Below are 23610 nucleotides of genomic sequence, written 5' to 3'. Positions count from 1 at the left end.
AATTGGGAAAAGATTGTTCCCAGTGGTGGAAGGCTCAAGAACAAGAAGAGACACAGATTTAACAGAATTTTCAAAAGAAGTAATGGCACATGAGAAACTGTCATGCAGCAAGTAGTTAGGATCTGGAATACACTGTCTGAGTGTGGAGGCAGGTTTAATTAAGGCATTCAAGAAGGAATTGGATTATTTTCTGAAAAGGACTTATGTCCAGGGCTACAGAGAGGAGGAAAGAGAACGGCACTAAGCGAATCACTCCTTTGGAGAACCAGCACAGACATGACAGGCAAATGGCCTCCTTCTGTGCTGTAACCATTCTGTGATTTTGTGAAATTGCGTTGGACTCCCATCAGTTCTCCAATTGGTCGGGGGTCCCCCATTGCTGGAACTAAATTCCACCCATCACCTGTAGTGGAGCATTAGCATCCATATATGCTAGTGATACACAATGTAGCTCTAGACCCATTCCTGTGCAGTCAGAATACCTGTATGTCATACTCGTTGATTGGTCAAAAATTCCTCCCACTTGAATATTCGGAAGATATTTTCAGCCCCACCATTGACTCTACCTGCCCCTCAAGCTGAACCAGAACAAGAAAATTGAGTTGGGCCAGAGCTGAATTTCCAAGTTCACATCCCATCTTTCAATGAAACTGTCAATTCCACAAGATTACCAGTTTCTGGCTCTGCTTTAGCCCTGCCACTAAAATCCAAATTCAGTTTTTTAATTTCCAGAGTTGATTTCTCCCATGTCCTCCTAAATGGTTTCTCATTCTCCACCCTCCATAAACACCAAACTTGGTTTCACTTGTCTTATCCCACGCTAAGCCCTACTTCCCCATAATTCTTGAACGGATGAGCTAAATTAACTTCCTGTTGCACAGGGCTTTGAATTTAAAAAAAAAATCCCTAATGTCATCTCCTGTATCTCTGACTCTATTGTGCAACCTATCCTCGCTTTGCCCCAAAGAGCTATGAGTAGCCTTGGCCCTACTCCCCAAACCTCTATACCTTCCATTTCTCCCAATCTTAAACACGGTTTTGTGAAAGGGAAATCATGTTTGACTAATTTATTGGAGTTCTCTGAGGAAGTACCAAGCAATGTGGATAAAGGGGAACCTGTGGATGTGCTGTACTTTGATTTCCAGAAAGCATTTGGCAAGGTGCCATATCAAGGGTTACTGTGCAAAATAACAACTCATGATGTAAGGGATAACATATTAGCATGGATAGAGGATTGGTTAGCTAACAGGAAGCAGAGAATAGGGATAAATGGATCATTTTTGGGTTGGCAAGGGGTGATGAATTGAGTGCCACAGGGATCACTGCTGAGGGCTCAGCTATTTACAATTTATATCAATGACTTGCATGAAGGGGCAGAATGGATGGTTGCTAAATTTCCTGATGACACAAATATAGATAGGAAAGTAAGTTGTGAAGAGAACATAAAGAGTCTGCAAAGGGATATAGATAGGTTTAGTGAGTGGGCAAACATTTGGCAGATGGAGTATAACATGGGAAAATGTGAACTTTTCCACTTTGGCAGGAGGAATAGAAAAATGGCTTATTATTTAAATAGAGTGAGATTGCAGAACTCTGTGGTACAGAGGGATCCTGGTGTCCTGTTTCATGAATCACATAGTTAATATGCAGGTGCAGCAAGTGATTAGGAAGGCAAATGGAATATTGTTGTTTATTGCTGGGGGAATGGAATATTAAAGTAGGGATGCAGTTGTACAGGTTGTTGGTGAGGCCACATTCAAGAGTACTGTGTACAGTTTTGGTTTCCTTATTTAAGAAAGGACATAAATGCATCAGAAGCAGTTCACATAAGGTTCACCCGACATACCTGTGATGGGTTGGTGGGTGTTATCTTACAAAGAAAGGTTGGTCAGGCTGGGCCTGCATCCATTGGAGTTTAGAAGATTGAGAGGCTACCTTATTGAAACATGTAAGATTCTGAGGGAACTTGATGGGGTGGATGCTGAAAGGATGTTTTCCTTTGTGGGAGAAACTAGAACTAGGTGGCACAGTTTAAAAATAAGGGGTCTCCCATTTAAGATAGATGAGAAGAAGTTTTTCTCTCAGTGTTGTGAATCTTTGGAACCCTCTTCCCCAGAGAGCAGTGGAGGCAGGGTCAATTAATATTTTTAAGGCAGCAGTCGATAGATTCTTGTCTAACAAGGGAGTCGAAGGTTATTGGGTGGAGGCAGAATGTTGAGCTGAGGCAGAATGTTGAGCTGAGGCAGAATGTTGAGCTGAGGCAGAATGTTGAGCTGAGGCAGAATGTTGAGCTGAGGCCGTAATCAGATCAGCCATGATTGTATTGAATGGCGGAGCAGGCTCAAGGGGCAAAGTGGCCCACTCCTGTTCCTTGTTTGTATGTAACTTGCTCAAAACAACAATTTTTATGGCATTTTTTGTCAGCTTTCCATCACAGCCTGGCATATATTTCTCCATTTATTCTATGTTATCTACAGATTCAATTATTCCAGCGTGTCCTTAGCAGGCTTTAAACCTTACACCCTCCATAAACTTGAACTCATTCAAACTCTGTTGCCAATATGCTAATACGTGCCAAATTCTGTGCATCCATCATCCCTGTGATACGTTGGCTCACAGTCTGACCGTGTCTCAAATTTAAAATTCTTATCCCTGTGTAAAATTTCTGTGGCGTCTCTATCCCCAAACATTGCAACCCCTTCTAGTTTTATATCTTTTGAGAACTCTGTGCTCCTCCAGTTCTGGCCTCTTGTGAGTTCCTGATTTCTAGTGCTACCTTTGGCAGCCATGGCTTCAGCTGTCTAGGCCCTAAATTCTGTCATTCTCTCACTCGATCTCTCCACTTTTCTCTCCTTCTTGAAGATGTCCTTAAAGCCAACCTCTAATCCAACTTCCGGTCATCCATCCTAATACTATTTCTTTGCGGCTTAGTGTAAAATTTTGCTTGTAATTGCTCCTGTGAGCTGCTCTGAGGTGTCTCACTATGTTGAAGGCACTATAGAAATGCAAGTTCTTCCTCTGCAAGATGCCTTGGGATTTTTTTCTCTGACTGGCATTGCATAAATGTAAGTTTTGATGTTTGTGTTTCATCTGCTGGGGAAAGGACGTTGAGGTTGGTTAAATTACAACATAAACGAGGACATAATGCAAAGCAGGCCACAAAAGTTCAGGAAATAAGCTGTATAGACTGACAAATTTTTGTGTCTGTTGCTCATCTAGTGGATAACCAACCTCTCAGTGGTGCTGGTAAGAACAAAATGGAAAATTTGGATTATGACCTAATCTAGAGTGCCAGAAATCAGTTACTGCCAATGCATCAGCTACTGACTGCAACAGCAAATAAAGACAAAGTGCCTCTGCTCTGAATAAACTTGCAAAGCTGTAATGAAACTGACTGGACCTGTACTATAAGTTAAACCAAAAGCTGCATAACTTTGAAAAAAAAAATTATACTTTTTTCAAAAACCGTTTAAAACACCGGATATCTCTTCACAGGAAACATCGGTGATTATTCACTTGAAGAGCTAAAACATTTCTCTTATGTTAAGTGGTACAGCAGCACATCAACAGAAAGGAATTTATTGCAGCAGTTCCTAGTTTCCAGGGACGAGTGCTGGAGGAGAAATGCCAGTACCCAGCTCTTCTTTGCTAGGGCCTGTACTCTTTGTTGTTGGGCATTTTCTCAGCATTGCTAGTGTCTGGTACTTTCATAGTAGTAACCCAAGCAGAGAAGGTGAGTATTCTCTACCTGGTCATGCATGATTCAGTCTGGTGCAGGAAATGAATCATTTAAATAAACTTTTAATCTGGCCTGCATGAATGTTTGCTTCCCTATTCTGCCTAAAAGGAAGTTCCAGTATTTGATTGTGAATTACTAATCATGAATTAAGATGAGCACAAGTTCCTATTGTTTACTTCTTTTGGAATGGGGTTGCAGTAATGGAATATCAGTATTCAACGTAACTGTCTTAAAATTACATTTTTTTTGTGGAACAAATTAGTGCTCTCATGAAAATTCTCCAGTCAGTTTTATTTATTAAATCATTGCGATCTAGTTTAGAAAATCACAAAATTGTTTTCTTAAATTATCAGCAGGAGGAATGACGATTGAAAATTCAGATCAACTCACCTTCAATAGTTTTTAAAGATACATCTATAGTTTTCTGAAATGCTTTAGATTACAATTAAAGTCAGTTTAAATGCAAGCCATTTGCTAATGCTGTTAATGCTGAAATTAAGTAATTTTGTGAAGTGACCCTTTGGACAGAACCTTTTCTTTCTCATTGTTTCTTCATTTAAAAAAAAAGCTAAAGAATCAGTGCTGATAATGTCATTTAAAAGAATAGCTTGTAGGAGTAACCAAGCCCAAGGATGTGAAAAACTGAATTAAACGTACACAATTAAGCCTGAAGCATTCTGGGTGCTTAGTGCTATCAATTGATACACTGCCAAAATCAGTAAACCTGAAAGCTAATGCCCACGTTAGTATCACGAGGATTTGCTGTTCCCACAATTAATTAAGCAGAAATAGACAAATAAAAACAAACAAGTGTTCAAGTTATCGATTTATTTGCAGTGGTTTGATTTTAAAAGGGGATCCTTTAGCTGCCCATATTGTGGTATTGACATATTTTGCAAAACTTGGGTGGTTAATATTTATTGCGACCTAACTGATAAGAATTACATCCCCTTCCATTTCTACTTTGACCATACATTTGTTGCTCAATAGTGTCTGTTACTGAACAAAATCTTAATGATTTTGCTTTATAAATCCATTGAGAACTTTGGGGTTGTTCCATATGCTGAAAGAAATTTTTGAAACTGGAACTAAACTGGTAATCAAAGTATTTTGAAACCATTAGAAAGTGAACAATAAGCAATATTAAATGCCGTTGAATAGAATAAAGATACTTCCTAGTTCATCACTGTCTTTGTCACTCCTTGAAACTGCTCAGCAGCATGTATGCACTTTAATGGACCCATGGTGCATTCTAGACTGAGGTTTTCAAATTCTGCTGTCAGTATGACATTAGCATTCTATTGGCAGGGATTAATCTTCTGATTAGTGTGAACTAACCATATTATGCAACACTATTTTAATACAACTCAATTAAAATGGATTTAAGCAATGTATTGTTTTGCTTGGTGGGCATTAGTGTTAAAGGTGATTAGGTTTGTACTGATGATGGAAAATAAGGAGAATTGTCTTCATCTCATACACAGTAACTTCCATTTTGTCTTTGACTCTTACTCATAGGTATCATGAGTTAGAGAGCCTGATAGCTGCAATGCATGATTAGGGACTGATGAGTTAAGATGGCAGTTGTGACTAAGACTTGTATTTTGTGTTACTCAAATGGCTTCTTTATTTGAGGAGAATTGAGAAATTGATTCTTCAGTGGCTTCATTCCATATTCTCCAAGGATACCATCTGTTGCAGTGATTGTGAATAGCTTCCAAGGCTATGAGGATAATGAATGAAGGTGAAGTCAGATTTGTCATCTTTGAACACCAATTTGTATTGGGAGGTACAGGTTTAAGTGTTGCAGCATTAAAATCTACTTAGCTTTGCATTCCTGTTGTGCAGGTGGCAAGTAAGTTCAGGGGTTCAGCACACCCTAATTCCAAGAGGGAGGGAAAATCAGAGGAAACATTATCCCAGGCTATTGCACAAGAGGTAAGTAATTAGTGGAGGAGGGGATAACAGAAGCTACCCTGAAAAAAATTAAATTGATTAAAATTTCTGTGCCTTCAAAAGATACAAACTTTTAGAAATACCAGGGATTTTCATAAAGGTTATAATATAATATTTTGGAAAATATTTTTCTTTTAAAATAGAGATTTAGTCTATGGGTGTGTCTTAGTTGGATTAAAGCCAGCTAGTCTGGGTGCTTTGATGGGTACTAATTTTGATATGTAAAAGAGATTAGCATGCATTTGCATTTCTTGAATACAGCATTCAAGAATTGGGGTGAAAACTTGACACTAGGAGATTCCTAGCCATATGTTTATATTACTAATAAAGTTGGTACAATGAAAGGGGTTTTATTATTGGAGAGGTTTAGTTCAGAGGTAAAAACAAAAATAGCTGAAAAACTCGGGTCCAACAGCATCTGCGGAGAGGAACACAGATAACGTTTCGAGTCCAAATGACTCTTCACCAGAACTAAGGAAATATAGAAATGTGGTGAAATATAAGCTGGTTGAGGGGGGTGGGACAGGTAGAGCTGGATAGAGGGCCAGTGATAGGTGGAGGCAAAGAAGAGATTGCCAAAGATGTCATAAACAAAAGGACAAAGGGGTGTTGATGGGGGTGATATTATTTAAGGAATGTGCTAATGATGATATTAAGGGTAGAAAGCAGGACAAACAAGTGGCAAATGGCCCTAGTTGGGGTGGGGTGGGGGGAAGGGATTGAAATGGGCTAAAAAGTGGAGATAAAACGATAGGTCGAAACAAATTTAAAAATAAGTGGGAAAAGAAAAATATATTAAAAAATATATAAATGATTGGAAAAAGGGGATTGGGAAGTGGGTGGGGATGGAGGAGAGATTTCATGATCTGAAGTTGTTGAACTCTATTTTAAGCCTGGAAGACTGTAGAGTGCCTAGTCAGAAGATGAGGTTCTGTTCCTCCAGTTTGCGTTGAGCTTCACTGGAACATTGCGGCAGGCCAAGGAAGGACATGTGGGCTTGAGAGCTTAGTTCAGAGGTGGTTGTTACAATGAGAATTAACATTCAGTGGGAGTGATGGACATAACTTCAGTTTTCAGGTGTGCAGAAGCAACGTGAGATCAAAAGGCAGCTGTAAGTCTCCAACTGGCTCCATAGCAACCAAAGTGAAAGATCCTCATTTTGAATTCATAAGGTGAAAATGCATTGCCTGGTGTCTGGTTAAGCCTTTGGATTATTATTGCCTTAATGGAGATTAGTTTGGGAATTTGTTAAAAGTTATGATAGTAATTTGTAGCCATGTGTATACATATTTCTAACCTATGTAAATTAATAAAATGTTTCATTTAGTTTAATGTAAAACCTTGAGAACTGATGGTCTGATTCCTGAATTTAGAGTTGCATCTCTCACATAATACTTAAAATTATAGTTTATGACAGTTGTTTAAAGTTTCTAGGGATTTTTAAATAACTCAGTTTTACCAACCGCATCAGTCATAACAGTACCCAGTAGCAGATTTGTCTCAGCCATCAATGGTGCCTCAATAATTGCACAAGAGAGTAACAGTTGCTATTTTAGCCGTTTTTCCCTGTACCATGGACAATGGACTGTGACAAAATACAGCTTGTTGTCTGTTTTAGGAAATTCTTTCATGTTTCGACCTCTGCTTCCTGGAAGACAACTAAATTGTGGGGAAACCACAAGACAAGATCTTACATGATCTCTTATTGATCCTATTCAGTGGAATTGGAAGCCTGTAATTTTGTGTTGAATATTTTGAATGTTACAAGTGAACAGAAGTGTTCAGCAATGGATGTTGCTCAGTTGAAACTTTTTTAAATAAGATAACCTTACTGCTATGATTCTTGGAGAGTTAAATTAATCCTGCAGTAGTTTTGATAATTATGCATTGTGTTTTAGTTTTTGCCTGTTTTCTGTATAATATTTTATGTTTACTATCTTGAAGTAAAACTGCTGTTGAAATTAAATTAATTTCACCCAATCAGAAATCATTAGGATGATCGTTTTAACACTGAAAATTGTGGTTGCATGTCTGAAGGATGTCCAACCAAAATGTTGCATTTTTAAGGGAAAGCTCGATAAGTGCATGGAGGAGAGGGGAATAAAAGTTATGAAGATCTACAAGGGAGTCGAGGGTAATGGGGGGGCCAGCAGCAAAGTGGAGTTAAGGTTGCAATCAGGTCAGCCATGATATTGAATGGCAGAGCAGGCTTGAGGGGCTGAATGACCTACCTCTGCTCCTATTTTCATGATCTTAGGTAGGATTAGATGAAGAAGAAGAAATGGAAGCTTATTTGGAACTTAAATGTTGGCACAGACCAGTTGGGTGGATAGCTTGTTTCTGTGCTGCAGAGTACATTTTCTTGTACTATCCTACAATGTGGAATAGGCCTATCTTTGCCAATTACAAATTACTGACTTGGCGGGGGGAAAGCAATACCTTTCTAAATTAGAAAGAAGTGTTCTGTAGCATATAAACTTCATTTTAAAATAAATAGAATGATAATGAAGCAGTGCATTGGAATGGTTGGATGCAAGCTTGTATGGATCCTTCCAAATCTTAACTTGAACGAATGGGTAAGCACTGAGTAGAGACAATAAGAAAATGAAAGCCAAGTCCTGCTTTGATGCTTCTTGGCACTTAAACTTTTTAGGTAGGGTAGATAATCATTTTTAAACAGGATTTTTTTATTATGAAACTATCATTGGTTGGATCAGAAGTAAATGGAGTTAGCTTTGTTTATTTAATTTAGTCCCAAGCTTAAGGAAGTTGCTGATGAAATTGGTCAATTATTGTAACGTAAGTTTATTAAAAGGAAGATTAAGGGCAATAATGGAAGCCACAGGTCAATGAGACTGGCATTTCTAGTGAGTCATACATTGACGAGAATCCTGAATGAATAGCGGGGCACATTAATACATATAAAATGAGGGAGCAACATAACCCTTTAAGGTGGAAATCATGCTTGAGGCAATTTCTTTGCTATGCTGAAATCTCATTAGGAAAATCACCTTTTTTTACCGTATGGATAGAGTTTAACAAAGCTTTCGGCAGCATGTTTAACAGGAAATTGACCAACAAAATGGAAGAGTACAAAATGGGATGCAGCAGGGAGAAAATTCTGAGTGGCACATGTATTGATTTAAGCAGAGAAGCAAAGGATAGTTTAAATGGTGCTACATGAGTGGAAAAACTGATGAATATGACACCCCAGGCCCTCGTTTGGAGCCATTTGCATTGTACATTTGCAAATGAAGTTTCCCAAATATGCTAATTATTGAAAATTGAGTAGTGGGAATTAAAAATAGTTGGAAACAAAAGGATTGAATGCAAAGAGATCCAGATAGCTTGAGGAGTTGATCGGACAGTGTGCAGATTTTTCTTATTATGTACAAGTGCAAGGTGATGAGATTGAAACAAGCTGTGGAAAGGTACAGGATACAACACAGGAGAGGGATTTTGAAAATATCCATGTGATGTGGAAAGAATGCACTTAAGATTTTAGGGCGTAAAATCAGAGGGATAGAATGGGGACTGGTTGTGGGTTGGAAGGTGGAAAGAGAAAACTTGAGGTCAATTGTTCAGCCCCACCTAAAATACTGTGTATATTCTGGTCAGCATGATTACAGTGAGAGCATCCAGGCATTAGAAGACATACTAAGGAGGGCATTTAATCTGATCCTCTGGATTGGTGACCTGAACTATGAGACTGGAAATGTTTGCATTGGGTGGGGTGGTGGGGGTGGAAGCAGTCCAGGGAAGACCTTATTGAAATCTGAAGGTCTAAAAGGGTGCATATAAACTGAATCACAAACTTATCACTATTATCATAAACCTGTCCTCTTCCAAACTTGAATGGCTATAGATAGTTTAGATGTAGCTGCCACGCGAGGGTGAGTAATGGGTAGAAAAGACTGCACATGCAGACATTGGAGTTAGCTATGTTGGAAAATTCAACCAAGTGTTGGTTAGATTTTTAGGCAAAAGAAGGGATTTGAAGGTTGTTGGAAGTCAAGTGTAGCATTTTTATTTTAAGATTGACCAGATGGACTGTGTGTTTTTAGATCCTGCCAGCCAAGCGCTCTCATGCTTGCTCTCAGGTAGTTGGAGCGGTCAAATATTAAAAATAATGAAGCCTTTTTAGAAAAAAAAATCTCTCGCTGGTTTATATTTTTAGGTTTTTGTGGACTGACTGAATCGTAAAACTGGAATTGTAGCTTACCACCCTAATGTTTCTTAATGTTTCTTTTTTAAACATTGAAGGAAGCAGCAGCTTATGGAAGATGTGGGGGTGGGGGGGGCGCATAAGATCCCCAGTGGTAATTTCTATTGGCATGTTTTTAGGTGACACCACCAGGCTCCTTTTCATTCGTGTTCGTATTTCTGTGAATCATTTTCAGCTTTGAGGAAATGACGTTGGACTGCCATGTTTTAAGGAGTTGATCTGACAATGTACTGGAAAGCAGTGCAGCACAGAAATTGCAGTAATAGCAGGTGAATACAGCAGAAAATTATAGCAGTGCCAGATTAAAGGCTCCCTGCCTACTACACAAGCTGCAAAAGGTATTTATAGCTCTGAGTAGCTTATGTGCGTGTTATCAGTACGAAGCAAGAAAAAAAGGGAAATGGTTGCAGCCTGTGTACATTTGAGTACCTTGTGCGTATCTGATTCAGTTCATTAATGTGGGTCACTGGAAAATTAATTACTGGAGAAGAATGAAGATGCATCAGCTCTTTTGAGTTTTTAATTTGACTACAGCTTTTGGACATTGGCTGAAACACGGAATTTGTAAGACAGTGCAATAACTGTAGGAATGTGCAGATATACGCAGCAGTTTTGTTACCCTCTACTAAGAAACATACTTGGTCGTATTCGCCTCTGCTGCTATAATTTCAACTGGTCTTAATAAATCCTGAAAATATTTTGTTTCTAATCTTTGGATTCAAAGTTTCGATGTCTGCAACAGATATTCAGTATCACATTCACTCCTCCTGAGTTTGGCAATTTGCAAAGGCTATTAATATTAAGATAGTTTAATCAGAAGAAGACTGGGAGAATTTAACCTATCAGGAAGTGGGTGGTTCATGACCACATATATCATACTTTTGGCTTATTGCATCATAACAGCATTCTGTTGTACTTCAAAGCTTCAAGCTTTCGAGAAGAAAACGAAGCACAATGTCAGCTATGCGTGCTGGTAAAATGTGGGGCCTCTACAGTAATGACAGGGAGCTAAATGCAAGCCTGGTTTCCTTGATGTGCTGCATGGGTCAGTATAATGTTTTCATTCTTGTAATACTGTAGTTCTAGTAATATTGCAATTGAGACTTAGTTTTCTTTAATTGCTGGAAAGATACTAACCCATACCGCTGGAAGTCTTGAATAGTTTCAAATGAGAATATTATATTTTTAATGTCAGCGTTAAGTTATATATTGATAACTTTTTTCTCCTCCACACTGCCCCTCCCCCCAACTGAAGACACGTGAAACTCTTCTATTTCTATTTGGGTGCTGTGATTTATGACACTAAAAGTCTTGTAACAACTATTTCAGTCTCTTTTTTAATTTATTTGTTGGGAACTTTCAAGATGGAGACAGCATTTCGAAAAGATATGATGAAGCTCACAAGTTGTGTTCTCCATTCTAGTAGTAATATTCTCTATTCGAGTACTGATATTTCTTAAGACTTTAAATTCTCTAATTAATTGTTAGACCAAGTGGTATTCAAATGTTGCATGTTACAGAGTATTGCAGTGACCTCTATTCCCATGAGATCTAATATTTACTCATGGAAATTGAATTTTTTTTTACTTTAGATGAGTGTTTGGAAAATACAACATATTTACACAGTAATGCATTGCTTCATGGAGGATGAATGCAAATTTGGATCTGCAGTGTCTCTGCAATGGGCAGTGATCCTTATATCTGGCAGCTGGTGATTGGGCAAACAGTTTCTGCTTAGAGGGGAAGTGAAAAATGTCAGATTTAATGGTTCTGTTGTTTTGAACTACTTGCCAGTTACACCGAAGCTTTGCTTAAATATCTGCTTACTTTAGATGGGATGGGACACAGAAGGGAAACAAACTTATTAAAGGAAATATGTATTTTTTAACTGAAAGGCCTGTTGAGTTAATGTGTAATTATTTAAAAGAAAAATCATATATATACCTTAATTTATTTTTGATATTGATCTTCATGTATTATTTTGATTTGAAAATACTTCAGCATTAGGTATTATGTAATACTTAATAGCAAATGATTTCTCATGGTGTCAACTGTGAGAGGATGTTAGTCACTTCAGAAAGCGACTTAAATTTGAGTTTTCCATGGTATTTTAAATGATGGTTTATAAACTCACCTTGTGTTGCCATTTACTTGGATGGGCCTAAACCATAGTACAAGATGAGGCCAAACTGAAAAGAGTGACTTTTGTTTTGGGTTTTCACCAGTGCATTTGGGTAGCAAGAGCATGTAACAAAGTCGACTGTAAAAAAAAATTAAATTGTAGTAACTAAAATATATATCTGCACACATTGAGTAAACTCCTCTAAAGGCTTTTTCAACAAGTTACATATAATGGCAGAGAAGGTGACTGAGAATGTGTGGTATTAAATTGCCTGTATTGGCCGTTACATGTTGCTGGCCATTAATAATTAATAATGGTGCTAGCCGTTATTCAGTGGTAGCACACTTACTCCTGACTCAGAAGATTGTTCAAACTCCACTCGAGAGACTTAAGCTCAAAGTTTAAGCTTACACCCTAGTCGTTTGTGCCACCTTTACAGATGAGATGTTGAACTGTAGCCTTGTCTACCCTCCTAGTCAGAAAAGATCACATGGCACTATTTTGAAGAAGAGCTGTAGAGTTCTCCCCAGTGTTCTGGCCGTTATTTATCCCTCATCATCACAAAAGCATTTGGTCATTATCACATTATTGTTTGTGGAATCTTGATTGTGTGCAAGTTGGTTGCTGCATTTCTTTTATGGTGATAGGAAGGAGGAGTGAAGACTATAGTCAGATCAGCCATGACCTTATCGAATGGTGGAGTGGACTCAAAGGGTTGAATGGCCTACTCCTGTTTGTAAGTCCTATGTTCTTAGTTCATTATATCAATATGCTTCATTGGCTGTAAGTTGCTTTGGGACATACCAAGGTTGCGAATGGCACTATATAAATGCAAGTGACTGTCTTTTTTGACTAGGACCATTTGCCTTGATTACTACTGGTAGATTAGGAATTTTTTTCATCATTTTAACATTTATGGTAATATATAAATACTTTAAATTGTTCCAATCTAATGATTGTTTTGGACATTTTCTAATCTGAAATTGAAGAAGAAAACATGTATGAAGAGATTTTTTTCTCTCCATTCTGTTTTCCAATGTGTAGACCAACTGCAAACACAAGGTCAGGTTGCTGGCCTGATTCTAGCCTCCGCAAATACCACTCTGTGACCGCGCTTGTGCATTGTTTACTCGTTTCTCGAGATCAATTATACAGCTGAAATTAAGAATCCCATTGTTGCTCTGTTTTGGTGCATTAGTGAACCAAAAAAATTTTAACTCCAAGTGTGGTAAATTTATCTTTGTTTAAACTCATAACTTTCAGATTAAGATGATGCCTCTTCAAAATTTTGTAAAACATTTTGAGATATTAAATTTAGGACAATAATTAAGAGGTTGCATTTATTGTTTTTCTGTACCTAAGATTTGTCACTGTCTACATTCATATATGTGAAGGTCTATAAAGATTGTCATCCTCAAATATTATTAAAGTCCTTCAGCTAGTTGGGAATCTGCCATCCAAGTAATAAAGACACCATCTCTGGTTCATTTCTCATCAGGTGTAGTATAACTTTAGGCCAGTTCAGCACTACATTTTGAACATGCCCAAATGTCTGTTATGTCTCCTGGAAACTTCTATCCATTTGCTTTTAACATTGGCTGTGTTAACATTGTTCTAATTCTCTTGTAATGCTAAAATGAATCCTGGTGGGGTGAGAGTCGCTCTGGGCCTTTGTTGAAGTCTGTATATATCACTTTTGTCGTTGAGCTGTATCTGTAGAAATATTTGAGCTGCGTGTTACAGTACACTGAGATAAAAACAAAAAAACTGCGGATGCTGGAAATCCAAAACAAAAACAGAATTACCTGGAAAAACTCAGCAGGTCTGGCAGCATCGGCGGAGAAGAAAAGAGTTGACGTTTCGAGTCCTCATGACCCTGCGACAGAACTGCTGAGTTTTTCCAGGTAATTCTGTTTTTGTTACAGTACACTGCCTGAGACTGATGTAAAAGACTAGTAATAGTTGCCTAATTTATATTGCAGTAATTCCGTCCCTACACCTCTCTGCCCCTCTACCTTACCTTCCTCTTTTAACACATTTCTTAAAACTTCCTTATTTGACCAAGGTTTTGATTCCCTGATCTAGTATCTCCTTATGTAAGTTTGGTGTCATATTTTATTTAATGTTCCTGTAAAGTACCTTTGGATCTTTTATTACATTAAAGATGTATATAAATGTAAGTTGTTGTAATTTCACTAATTGAAGTAGATGGGTTGATGATACTGAAGCTAGCAGATAAAATGCTGAAATACTTGAACAGGTTGTTTGGGGAAAAATCTAGTAATAAAACAGCTTTTACAATACAGTATAAATCATTTTAATGTCCACTGTACATAAATATAATTTAGTGTAAAAACTTTATTTCTGAACCTATTTTGTTGTGAGGAAATGTTTACTTGGTGTTTTTTGTGAAAAGATAAATTGAAGTTACTTTTGAAATGTTTTCTACAAAATAGTCTGCAGTATGCTTTTGAGGATTAAACCATCTGGTTGACATCTGCATGATTGCAGCTTTTGCAGTCAGCCTTATCTCATTAGGAATAAAGCACAAATAGGATGTTTCATCTGTTCTTCCAACGAAATAGCAAATTTCTCTATAAAATCAAAGAAAGTTATTTGGAATTTAGATTCATTGACCAGCTCAGTACCAGTATCTCTTTTTAAATTCCAATATTGTAACTTTAATACACATGGTTCTGGATTTGTTTCTCTTCCCATCCCTCAAATTTTGAATTTACTGTATTTATTTCTTGCCTATTTCTTTTATTTTCTGTAACCATTCACCAACTCTGAAAACAATCATAAAACTTGTCCGAAGATTTCTGCCATTGAAGTTAAAAGATGTATGGTGGGAACTATAGGTGATTCAAGCTTTTTCTTTTAAAGAAGTAAATTCCCTATTGTGAGCAAATGCTGAGTTACCACTTGTCATTGCCCAAATGAAATGGGTGAAGTCATGGCTTTTTTACAATTGGGAGAGTTTCTGCACGCCTGCAACCACCCTGTTGGCCCTGAGTGATAGCAAGCTGTGCTGTTATTCTGCACTTTGTGTTTTAGCTTAAGAATACATATTGATTTAATCATATCTTTAGCCTTTTATTATGTTAATTTTGTTATGTTAATAATGTTCTTGATTAAAACATGTTAAATCACAATTAATGGTTTTATTAGGTTCGACAGTCAAAATCAGATGGATCCTAGTGGTTAAGTTGTCAGTCACAAGGTGTATACCTGACGTGTTGCCTTACAAGAAAAATGCTAGGAAGTACAGGCAGAGTACATACATGTGTCAGGTCACAGTTCTGAGCCAGGAGTTTGGAGGTTGCACTTTCACATGGTAATCTCCTGCCAAGTGTGAAAAAATTAAAAGGCCTTGGGGACTAAATGCAGAAGAATTGTTTGGCCTTTGGTCTGTCAAAAAACCAAGTTTTTGTTGATCTAATGATCTATTCCTTTTTTTTAGAAATTCTTGTGTTATGAATTGGGTGTTTTAGCTTACAGCATATAAAATGTTTTACTTTAACTTTTTGATTTTGAAACGATTGATTGGAAGTCCATTGAGAAGTTCTTTCTTTACATATACAATTATAGAGTATGATCTATACTGATTCCCAGAGTTGTCTGTTATATAGTCCTGTATGTGTTAGTTGTGAAACAGAAAAACTAATTTACAGTTACTTGCCTCTTGATCAAACCTGCCATTTTGCTGGATTTTGAGGATAAATATTTTAGGATGCATTAATCTAGGCAATGTATAGTTGTAGAGTAAGTGCTAGTAACTGAGGCCAACAAATGATCTATCAGATTTCTGCTAACTTTGAAATGCACTGAATGAATACGGTGATCCCGACAGAAAGGAAAGCTTTAAGTGGGCATATATGTTTTACACACAGACATAATGTATGCTTATATGAACTATATAGATGTGAAGGAGCTAAAATTATGCCCTGGTTTCTGTGGCATTTTTACCAACTCTTAACTCAATTTGGATTTGTGGCAGTAGAAGGTGTTTTCTGTGTTTTGTTGATTGCTGTTACATTTGCAATTATTTTTGTGTGTGATCTTCTGCCCATGGAATGAGGGGTGTTTGTGGTGGGAATAGAAAGCACACCCAAGTCAGGTATAGCCCAGATAGATGCTAAGTAAAACTTATTTTACTCTACCTTAATACTGTACCTCAACTATAACCTTAGAAGAACGCCCCACCTGCACTGAGAAATTTTACGATTTCCTGCACCAGCTATCTCTGAGCCTTCTGAGTGAAATTATCAGTTGATGCCAAATAATTATGTTCATGAAAATAAGTACTGAGTTAACCTTGGGACTAGGTATTAACATTTATTGGAGATCTGAGTTTGCCCTCCCTAATTTTTTTTTGTAAGTTAAACATGATAGGTGTTCTCATTTAATGTGATGCACAATATCTGGTGCAGTTCTATGGCAAAACATAAAATACATGAACATTCTCCAGTGCAGCCTATTTTGGAATGGCATTTAGTGTTTTTGAAAATAACATTTTGAATTGATTGAGATAGCTATTTGAGTGGTTTATATGAAGCAACAAAGCTGAGTAAGAATGAACAGAAAATTTGTTTTATTCAAGGACCAAAGTTGCATCTGAGCACTATTTGAATTTTAATTTGATGCCCTCATGGGTAATGAGTGATAGAGGTGCAGCCTCAATACTGGTAAAATATGCTACCAGAAGTTGTGGGTAACTGTGAAAAGCTTCACTGCTTAAATTGTGCTGATTGCAACTAATAGTTGGAGAAGATATCACAGAGGAGAGAGGGAATCTAGCATTTTCTAACATAAAAACAGATAGTACTGGAACAACTCAGCAGGTCTGGCAGCATCTGATGAGAGAAGCAGAGTCAACATTTCCAGTCTAATGTAACTCTTTGGATCATTTTTTAATGTTATTTAAATGGTGCAACTTAAAATTGTTGGGGGAGAAGTAACTCATTTTCCTTTTTTCTGTTTGTACAGATGAGCGTGACAGAGTGCAGAAAAAGACGTTCACAAAATGGATCAACAAACATCTTATAAAGGTACAGTTGTTTAACTTCACCCTTCTGGGAGGGCTCCTTGGTGCTTCAGATCTATTTTTAATCTTGCAACAGTAAATAGATCTTAAGATTATATACAAACTACTTGTTTACCGTGCAGGGTTTTACTTCCTGTGTCAAATTTTCATTTTTACCTATTCTCTCTTGCCACCATCTTCTGTTAATCTTTTTCACTCCAATATTCTCTATAGTTAAGTAATGTATAAAGCAGTACTGTGCAATTTTACAGGAGGCTTATGTCAGAAAGCAAGATTTACAATTGACCAGTGCATTTACATGGCTTTGCTACATTGCAATTATTTCTGTTATTTGGCAGTTCGTTTTGCTTACAACAATATCCTGCAACCATCAATCGAGATGGAGAAGCAGTTGGTCAACTGGGGACATGATTGAGGGGAAAGTGTTGGTCAGAACATCAGGGAAAAAAAAATGGTCGCCTGAGCCAGCCAAGGCTGCAAAAGCAAAGTTTGACAATTTATAAAGCTTGATCTTTTCAGTTGGGGGTTTGAGTGTGCAAGAGGATCAGACTTTGCAAGGTTGTGTTTCTGTTTGTCCGCAGATGTGTATTCTTCTGTGTTTTAGAACATTTTCTGAATCAAGCAAATGAATACTTCATGCGAAATTAATGTCATTAAAGTATTGGAAAGTACTGATTTTAGTTGTTGTACTTTTAAAGAGTACTCAAATATGCTTTTTTTAAAAAAAAAAATTAGTGAATCTAGAGCAATGGCTGTCTCCTTTTCTCTATGCCTTCAAAATTTTCTCAAAGTCAATATTTTTAGATAAGCCGATGGTAAGCGCATCTAATAGATCCCTCCATTGCTTGGTGTCTGTTCTTTTTCCTATTTCTATTTTTTTTTCTTCTTCCCCACCATTGAAATGTCTTGGATCATTGCCTATGTTGTAGAAGCTGTTAATATAGAAACACAAATATTTTGGTAACGTCAAATGGAAAGAATCTTGGGACAAAACTGTAAAATTGAAAATAATTTTTAAATTAAAAATAGGCTCTGAAAATAATTACAATGACACCTCCAGCAAGTGCTGATTACTGAAGCTCATCACCAAGCTCCCATCCATACCCATCGCTACCTTAGTTTTCTGCAATTAAAATCCCCACTCATGCTCACCTCTGGGTTGTCACCTCTGGACTCTATGGTGTGAATTTTAACCCCCAAAAATGGGGTGGTTTGGGCTTGGGTAAAATGTAAAAATCTCTAACCTGACCACAACTTGTCCACTTCTGGGATTAATGATCGTGCAATAGGGGACAGCTGTTATGGCACAGCCAATGGTAAATGCTGAGTTGTTCAAATCCCGGATGAAAACTTGACACAACTGCCACAACATGTTTTGCAATTTAGAAATGCGGGCTTTGAATTCAGTAGTAACAAGACCACCGAGCCTTATAGGTTTTTACAAAACCAGATTAAACACTTATTAAGAAGAAAAATGATTTTAAGCACACACATATGTCTACAATTTACTACTATAATAACTTCTAAATCCCCTAATTAATCTGACTCCCAGTTACACGTCCGTTAAGGCACAGTAAGACACTCAGGTTTTAAAAGATTCAGGCAAAGAAACGTGATACCCTGAACAATTCAATCCAAAGTGAGTTTCCTTAACTTCAGTTCGTCGTAGACAGCAGCTTGAGGCTTTAATCGCTGAAGGCGTTTCACATTTGTTAGATCTTTGAAAGCCTACCCTTACACACAGCCTTCGCTCCTTTATACATATTTTCCTCTTTGAATGCAAATTCCTATTGTTTCACTATGTCTTTGGACTTTACCTCTCTGATCATAAAAAATTAATTTTATCAGTGATCTTTGAGAAAAATAAACACTGTTTCTAACTTCCCCTGGCTAGGTATAATATTTGACCCCTCCTTTAAGAACAACCTAGCCTGGTTTATTTAAAAATGCAAATATCCTTTTGCACCTTACGTTCTAAACTTCCCCCATGTTTACCTACTTAACATTTCAAACCCAGCTTCTCCTTTCAATACATCAAAGCTTTCAGACCAGCTGCCTTTAATCCAATTAAGTCTCTCTCTCTCTCTCACACACACACACACACACACACACACACACACACACACAGACACAGACACAGACACATAGACACATAGACACAGGTACTACTATTTTCCAATAAATTCCAATAACGTTATTATATCTTCCTGACACTGGTAGTAAATCCAGTTGCAGGAGTTGGCCTCACATTTAACCAGTTTTACAGATCAGGTATCAGGTTTCCCTGGCCTCAGGAAACCTGCCCGCTGAAGGGAGGCACAAACACAGCTTCGTGGAAAAGTTAGGTCCTCTTACTACTGCTTTTGGGCTAGGTGCTTCCATGCTTTACGCCATCTCCCCAAATATTATCTGCTGGATTGGAATTAAACCTGACTCACCTCCCCCATCACCGGGTTTGGGGACTGATACCTCCTCCAAAGCACCTACTAGTAGCTGTAGGTGTCTTAGTTGTGACTGTATTCTGTTCCATAGTATTCCCTACCTGATTGAAAGCCAAAGCATTTTCTTTTATTTTCAGAGCTTATTTCCAAACACGTGCTGATTACTAGAGCTTGTCACTGGGCCCCAAATAACTCTACACATCACCAAGCTCTAAATAGCTTTACAGGCTATCTTGCTCAGTACATATTCTGTGGCCACATGGATACTTCCATAGGATAAAAGTATTGTGTACCTATTTTAGGAAGGAGTAATACATTGTCACTGCTGTGCATTACATGATAAATGTTGCAAATGTGTTTCCTTAACTACAGGAAATGAATATCAACTAGAGCTATCGAATTTTTTTTGTTTTATCTTTTTACTGTTGCAATTCTTCACTTTACATGACAGAATAATTTACAGCTGCAGACTGCTTCACCTTTCCTCTCTCACAAATATAAAATGTTCCATCTGTTACTATCCAAGTTACCCAGGGACAACTGTGGATCATGTTTTGGGATTTTTAAAATCGTTTCTTATTTTCTTCATGGAAAGGATGAGTTGTGTCTTGAAATAAAGTGAATTTTCATAAGTCTAAAATAAAGAGTTGCAGGTGTTGGACGTGTATTCTAACCAAACCAATCAGTTTGTGGAATGCTGTGACTCATTATCTATTTCAGACCAAGACACAGGGTCAACTGTCTCATTCCAAGTTCATGAAGCAAGGATGGCCCTGCTCCATTTTGAGAGTAGCAGATGATTTCCCCAAAAGAAAATCCAGATGACTAGTTTGTCTTACTGGTCTATTGGCGAATGAGTGAATAGAGGATAAATCATTGAGGTAGCTCTTTCTGCCAATTGGAAATGGAGGGGAAAGGGCTAAGGGGCAAATGGGCACTTAATGAGCCAATTATGCCTGGGGCAGAAGCTTGGTTGAGCAAAGAAAGCTCACTACCTTGAGCCCAAGTTGCCGGGACTGCTCATGGGTGTACATAGCACTGTTGTATGAGAATGTCTAGGTTGGCCTCGAATGCGAGTGTCAATCAGAGTTAGTATCAAAACTTGTGATCCTCTGAGTTGTTTATTACTTGGCTGTGAGGGTGATGAACTGCATTTTTAAAACTTATTTTCTTGCAGGTTTTGTCATCCCTCTTTAGAGGCATTGAGTACTTGGCAATTGGAACTGACTGTCCTTTATTCATGTACAAGGCCCAGCAAAAATATTGTTGGGCCATTATCCCATGGGATCATTGATCCAAAATTGTTGCTGCCTCTATGTCAGTAGCATGTGCTGAACTAAGATCAGGAGTGACCTTCTTTCTCCTGCCCCTTTCCATAGACAAAACGTGGTGATGTCAATCTAGCGTGTCGAATTATGCCCCAGATGAGATTAACTAGCTCACCACAAACCAGGGTGAGAAGTTGGAACCTCCCTCCCTGTGCAGCTCAGTACTTATCCATTGAGCAATTTGAGGAAGCATTTTTTTTTAATACACACAAGAATGTTAGCTAAAAAATCCATGGAAACTGTGTTGTAAAACTGCACCATTTGTTAAAAATAAACGCCATTTATCAGAATAAGTGGTAGATGTGATTTTAATCATTTAGCCATTGCATTGAATTTGCAAATTTTTGTTTGTTGAAATGACTTGCTCTTGAGGCACTAGGGCTAGAACAGTATTTTAAGAGTATTAATTTGTACCTGTACTTTGTGTGTGTGTGTCTGTGGAGATATCATCAGCAATCATAGTATATTACATAATCCTGTAGGCTATGCACTGCTCACTTGTGTGTGTATATATAATTGCAAGTGAATGATGGTCTATTATTTAGTCTCGCTACCCATATGTATCTAACATTTATATCCAATTCCAAAGTGTGAATAAAACTCTAGATGGAAATGATAAAAGACAATAGAATATTCAGTCACCAACAAAATTTAATGGGCTGAATTAGGTTGAACTAGGGATAAAACTATTTTAGATCAAATATTGTGCAATGAGGTAGGGATACTTAGTAATTTCATCATAAAAGATCTACTGGAAAATAGTGATCATAGTACAATTGAGTTCAGTATTAAGTTTGAAAGCAATATACTCCAGTCCCAAACAAGAAACTTAAACAAAGCTAATAGCATAGGTATGAGGAAAGAGCTGGCTAAGGTTAATTGGGTGAATAAACAAAAAGGTATGGTGGTAAATAAGCAGGACAAAACATTTAATGAAACATTTCAAAATGTTCAACAAAAATACGTTCCATTTAAAAACAAAAACTGAGCAAGGAAAATTTATCCGCAGCTCATGCAAAAAGTTAAGGATAGCATTGGATTAAAAGAAGAGGTTTATAATGTTGCAGTGAATAGTAGTAAGCCCGAGGATTGAGAGTGTTTTAGAAATCAGCATAGGGCAATCAAAAAGTTGTTAAAAATGGAAAAAATAGATTGAGAGTAAACTAGCCAGGGATATAAAAAGTTCTTTTTTATTCATTCAAGGGATGTGGGAATCACTGGCTAAGCCAGCATTTATTGCCCATCCCTAATAACCCTTGAGAAAGTGGTGGTGAACTACCCAGTGAGTGAAGAGTATTCCATCACGCTCCTTGTAGATTGTGGACAGGCTTTGGGGAGTCAGGAGGTGAGTCGCTCATCACAGGATTCCTAGTCTCTGACCTGCTCTTGTAGCCACAGTATTTATATGACTGGTCCAGTTCAGTTTCTGGTCAATGGTAACCCCCAAAGATTTTGATAGCGGGGGATTCAGCGATGGTAATGCCATCGAATGTCAAGGGATGATGGTTAGATTCTATCTTGTTGGAGATGGTCATTGTCTGGCATTTGCATGGCGTGAATGTTACTTGACACTTGTCAGCCCAAGCCTGGATATTGTCTAGGTCTTGCTGCATTTGGACATGGACTGCTTCAATATCTGAGGAGTCGTGAGTGGTGCTGAACAGTGTGCAATCATCAGCAAGCATCCCATTATGATGGAAGGAAAGTTATTGATGAAGCAGCTGAAGATGTTTGGGCCGAGGTCACTACCCTGAGGAACTCCTGCAGTGATGCCCTGGAACTGAGAAGATTGACATCCAACAACAACAGCCATCTTCCTTTTGTGCTAGGTATGACTCCAACCAGCGGAGAGTTTACCCCCTGATCCCTATTGACCCCAGTTTTTGCTAGGGCTCCCTGATGCCACGCTTGGTCAAATGCTGTTTTGATGTCAGGGGCAGTCACTCTCGCTTCACCTCTCAAGTTATGAGAGTTTTTGCAAGTGTATATAAAAAGGAGGAAAGTATCTAAAGTAAGAGTTGGTGCCTTTGGGGCAGAGGCAGAAGAAATTATCATGGGGAATAAGAAAATGGCAGAGAGAATGAACACATATTTTGTTTGTGTTCATAGTAGAAGACAATAGTTACATACCAGTAATAGATGTTAACCTAGGGGCTAAAAAGTGAGGAAATTAAGGTAATTAATGTCAGCAGAGAAGTAGCACTGGAGAAACTTAAGGGACTAAAATCTGATAAATCCTAGGACTTGATGGCCTACATCCTAGGGTTCTAAAAGCTGCAGAGAAAGTGGATGGTTTGTCTACGATTTTTCAAAATTGCCTAGATTCTAGAATGCTCCCAGTGGATTAGATGTTATCAAAAGTAACACTGCTAATTTAAGAAATGGAGGAGAGAGAAAACAGAACTACAGGCCAGAACTACAGGCCAGTTAGCCTGACAGCAGTTGTTAAGATGCTGGAATCTATTATTAAGGAAGTCTAAACAATGGACTTAGAAAATCAGAGTACGATGAGATGGCGTCAGCATAGTTTTACAAAAAGAAAAGCTCGTTTGACAAATTTCAGTGTTTTGAGGATGTAACTTGTAGGGTAGATAAAGTGGAACCAGTTGACGCAGTATACTTGGATTCCTAAAAGGCACCCAATAACGTGACAGGCAAAAGATTAATAAGCAAGGTAAGGGCTTATGGAGTTGTGGGCGTTGGTGGGTAATATATTAGTATGAATAGGGGATTGGTTAACAGACAGGAAGTA

The 23610-nt window shown here is 37.8% G+C and overlaps 1 protein-coding gene across 4 annotated transcripts in view; it reads left to right on the top strand.

Moving 5' to 3' along the window:
- Positions 1 to 23610, top strand: part of macf1a (microtubule actin crosslinking factor 1a) — a 651250-nt gene that overhangs the window by 234053 nt on the left and 393587 nt on the right. For 3 of the 4 annotated variants that reach the window (XM_041213073.1, XM_041213071.1, XM_041213070.1), the window contains exons 1-3: positions 10131 to 10189; positions 10844 to 10965; positions 17032 to 17093. In XM_041213073.1, the coding sequence (XP_041069007.1) occupies positions 10146 to 10189; positions 10844 to 10965; positions 17032 to 17093 (228 nt within the window). In that variant the 5' untranslated portion in view covers positions 10131 to 10145. Of the gene's footprint in view, positions 1 to 10130; positions 10190 to 10843; positions 10966 to 17031; positions 17094 to 23610 lie in introns of those variants that run through there. The other variant, XM_041213072.1, reaches the window with a different exon arrangement.

The sequence above is a fragment of the Carcharodon carcharias genome, chromosome 19 (assembly GCF_017639515.1).
Source record: "Carcharodon carcharias isolate sCarCar2 chromosome 19, sCarCar2.pri, whole genome shotgun sequence".
NCBI lineage: Eukaryota > Metazoa > Chordata > Chondrichthyes > Lamniformes > Lamnidae > Carcharodon > Carcharodon carcharias.
The sequence above is the reverse complement of the archived record's forward strand: the minus strand, read 5'-3'. Positions and strand labels throughout refer to the sequence as shown.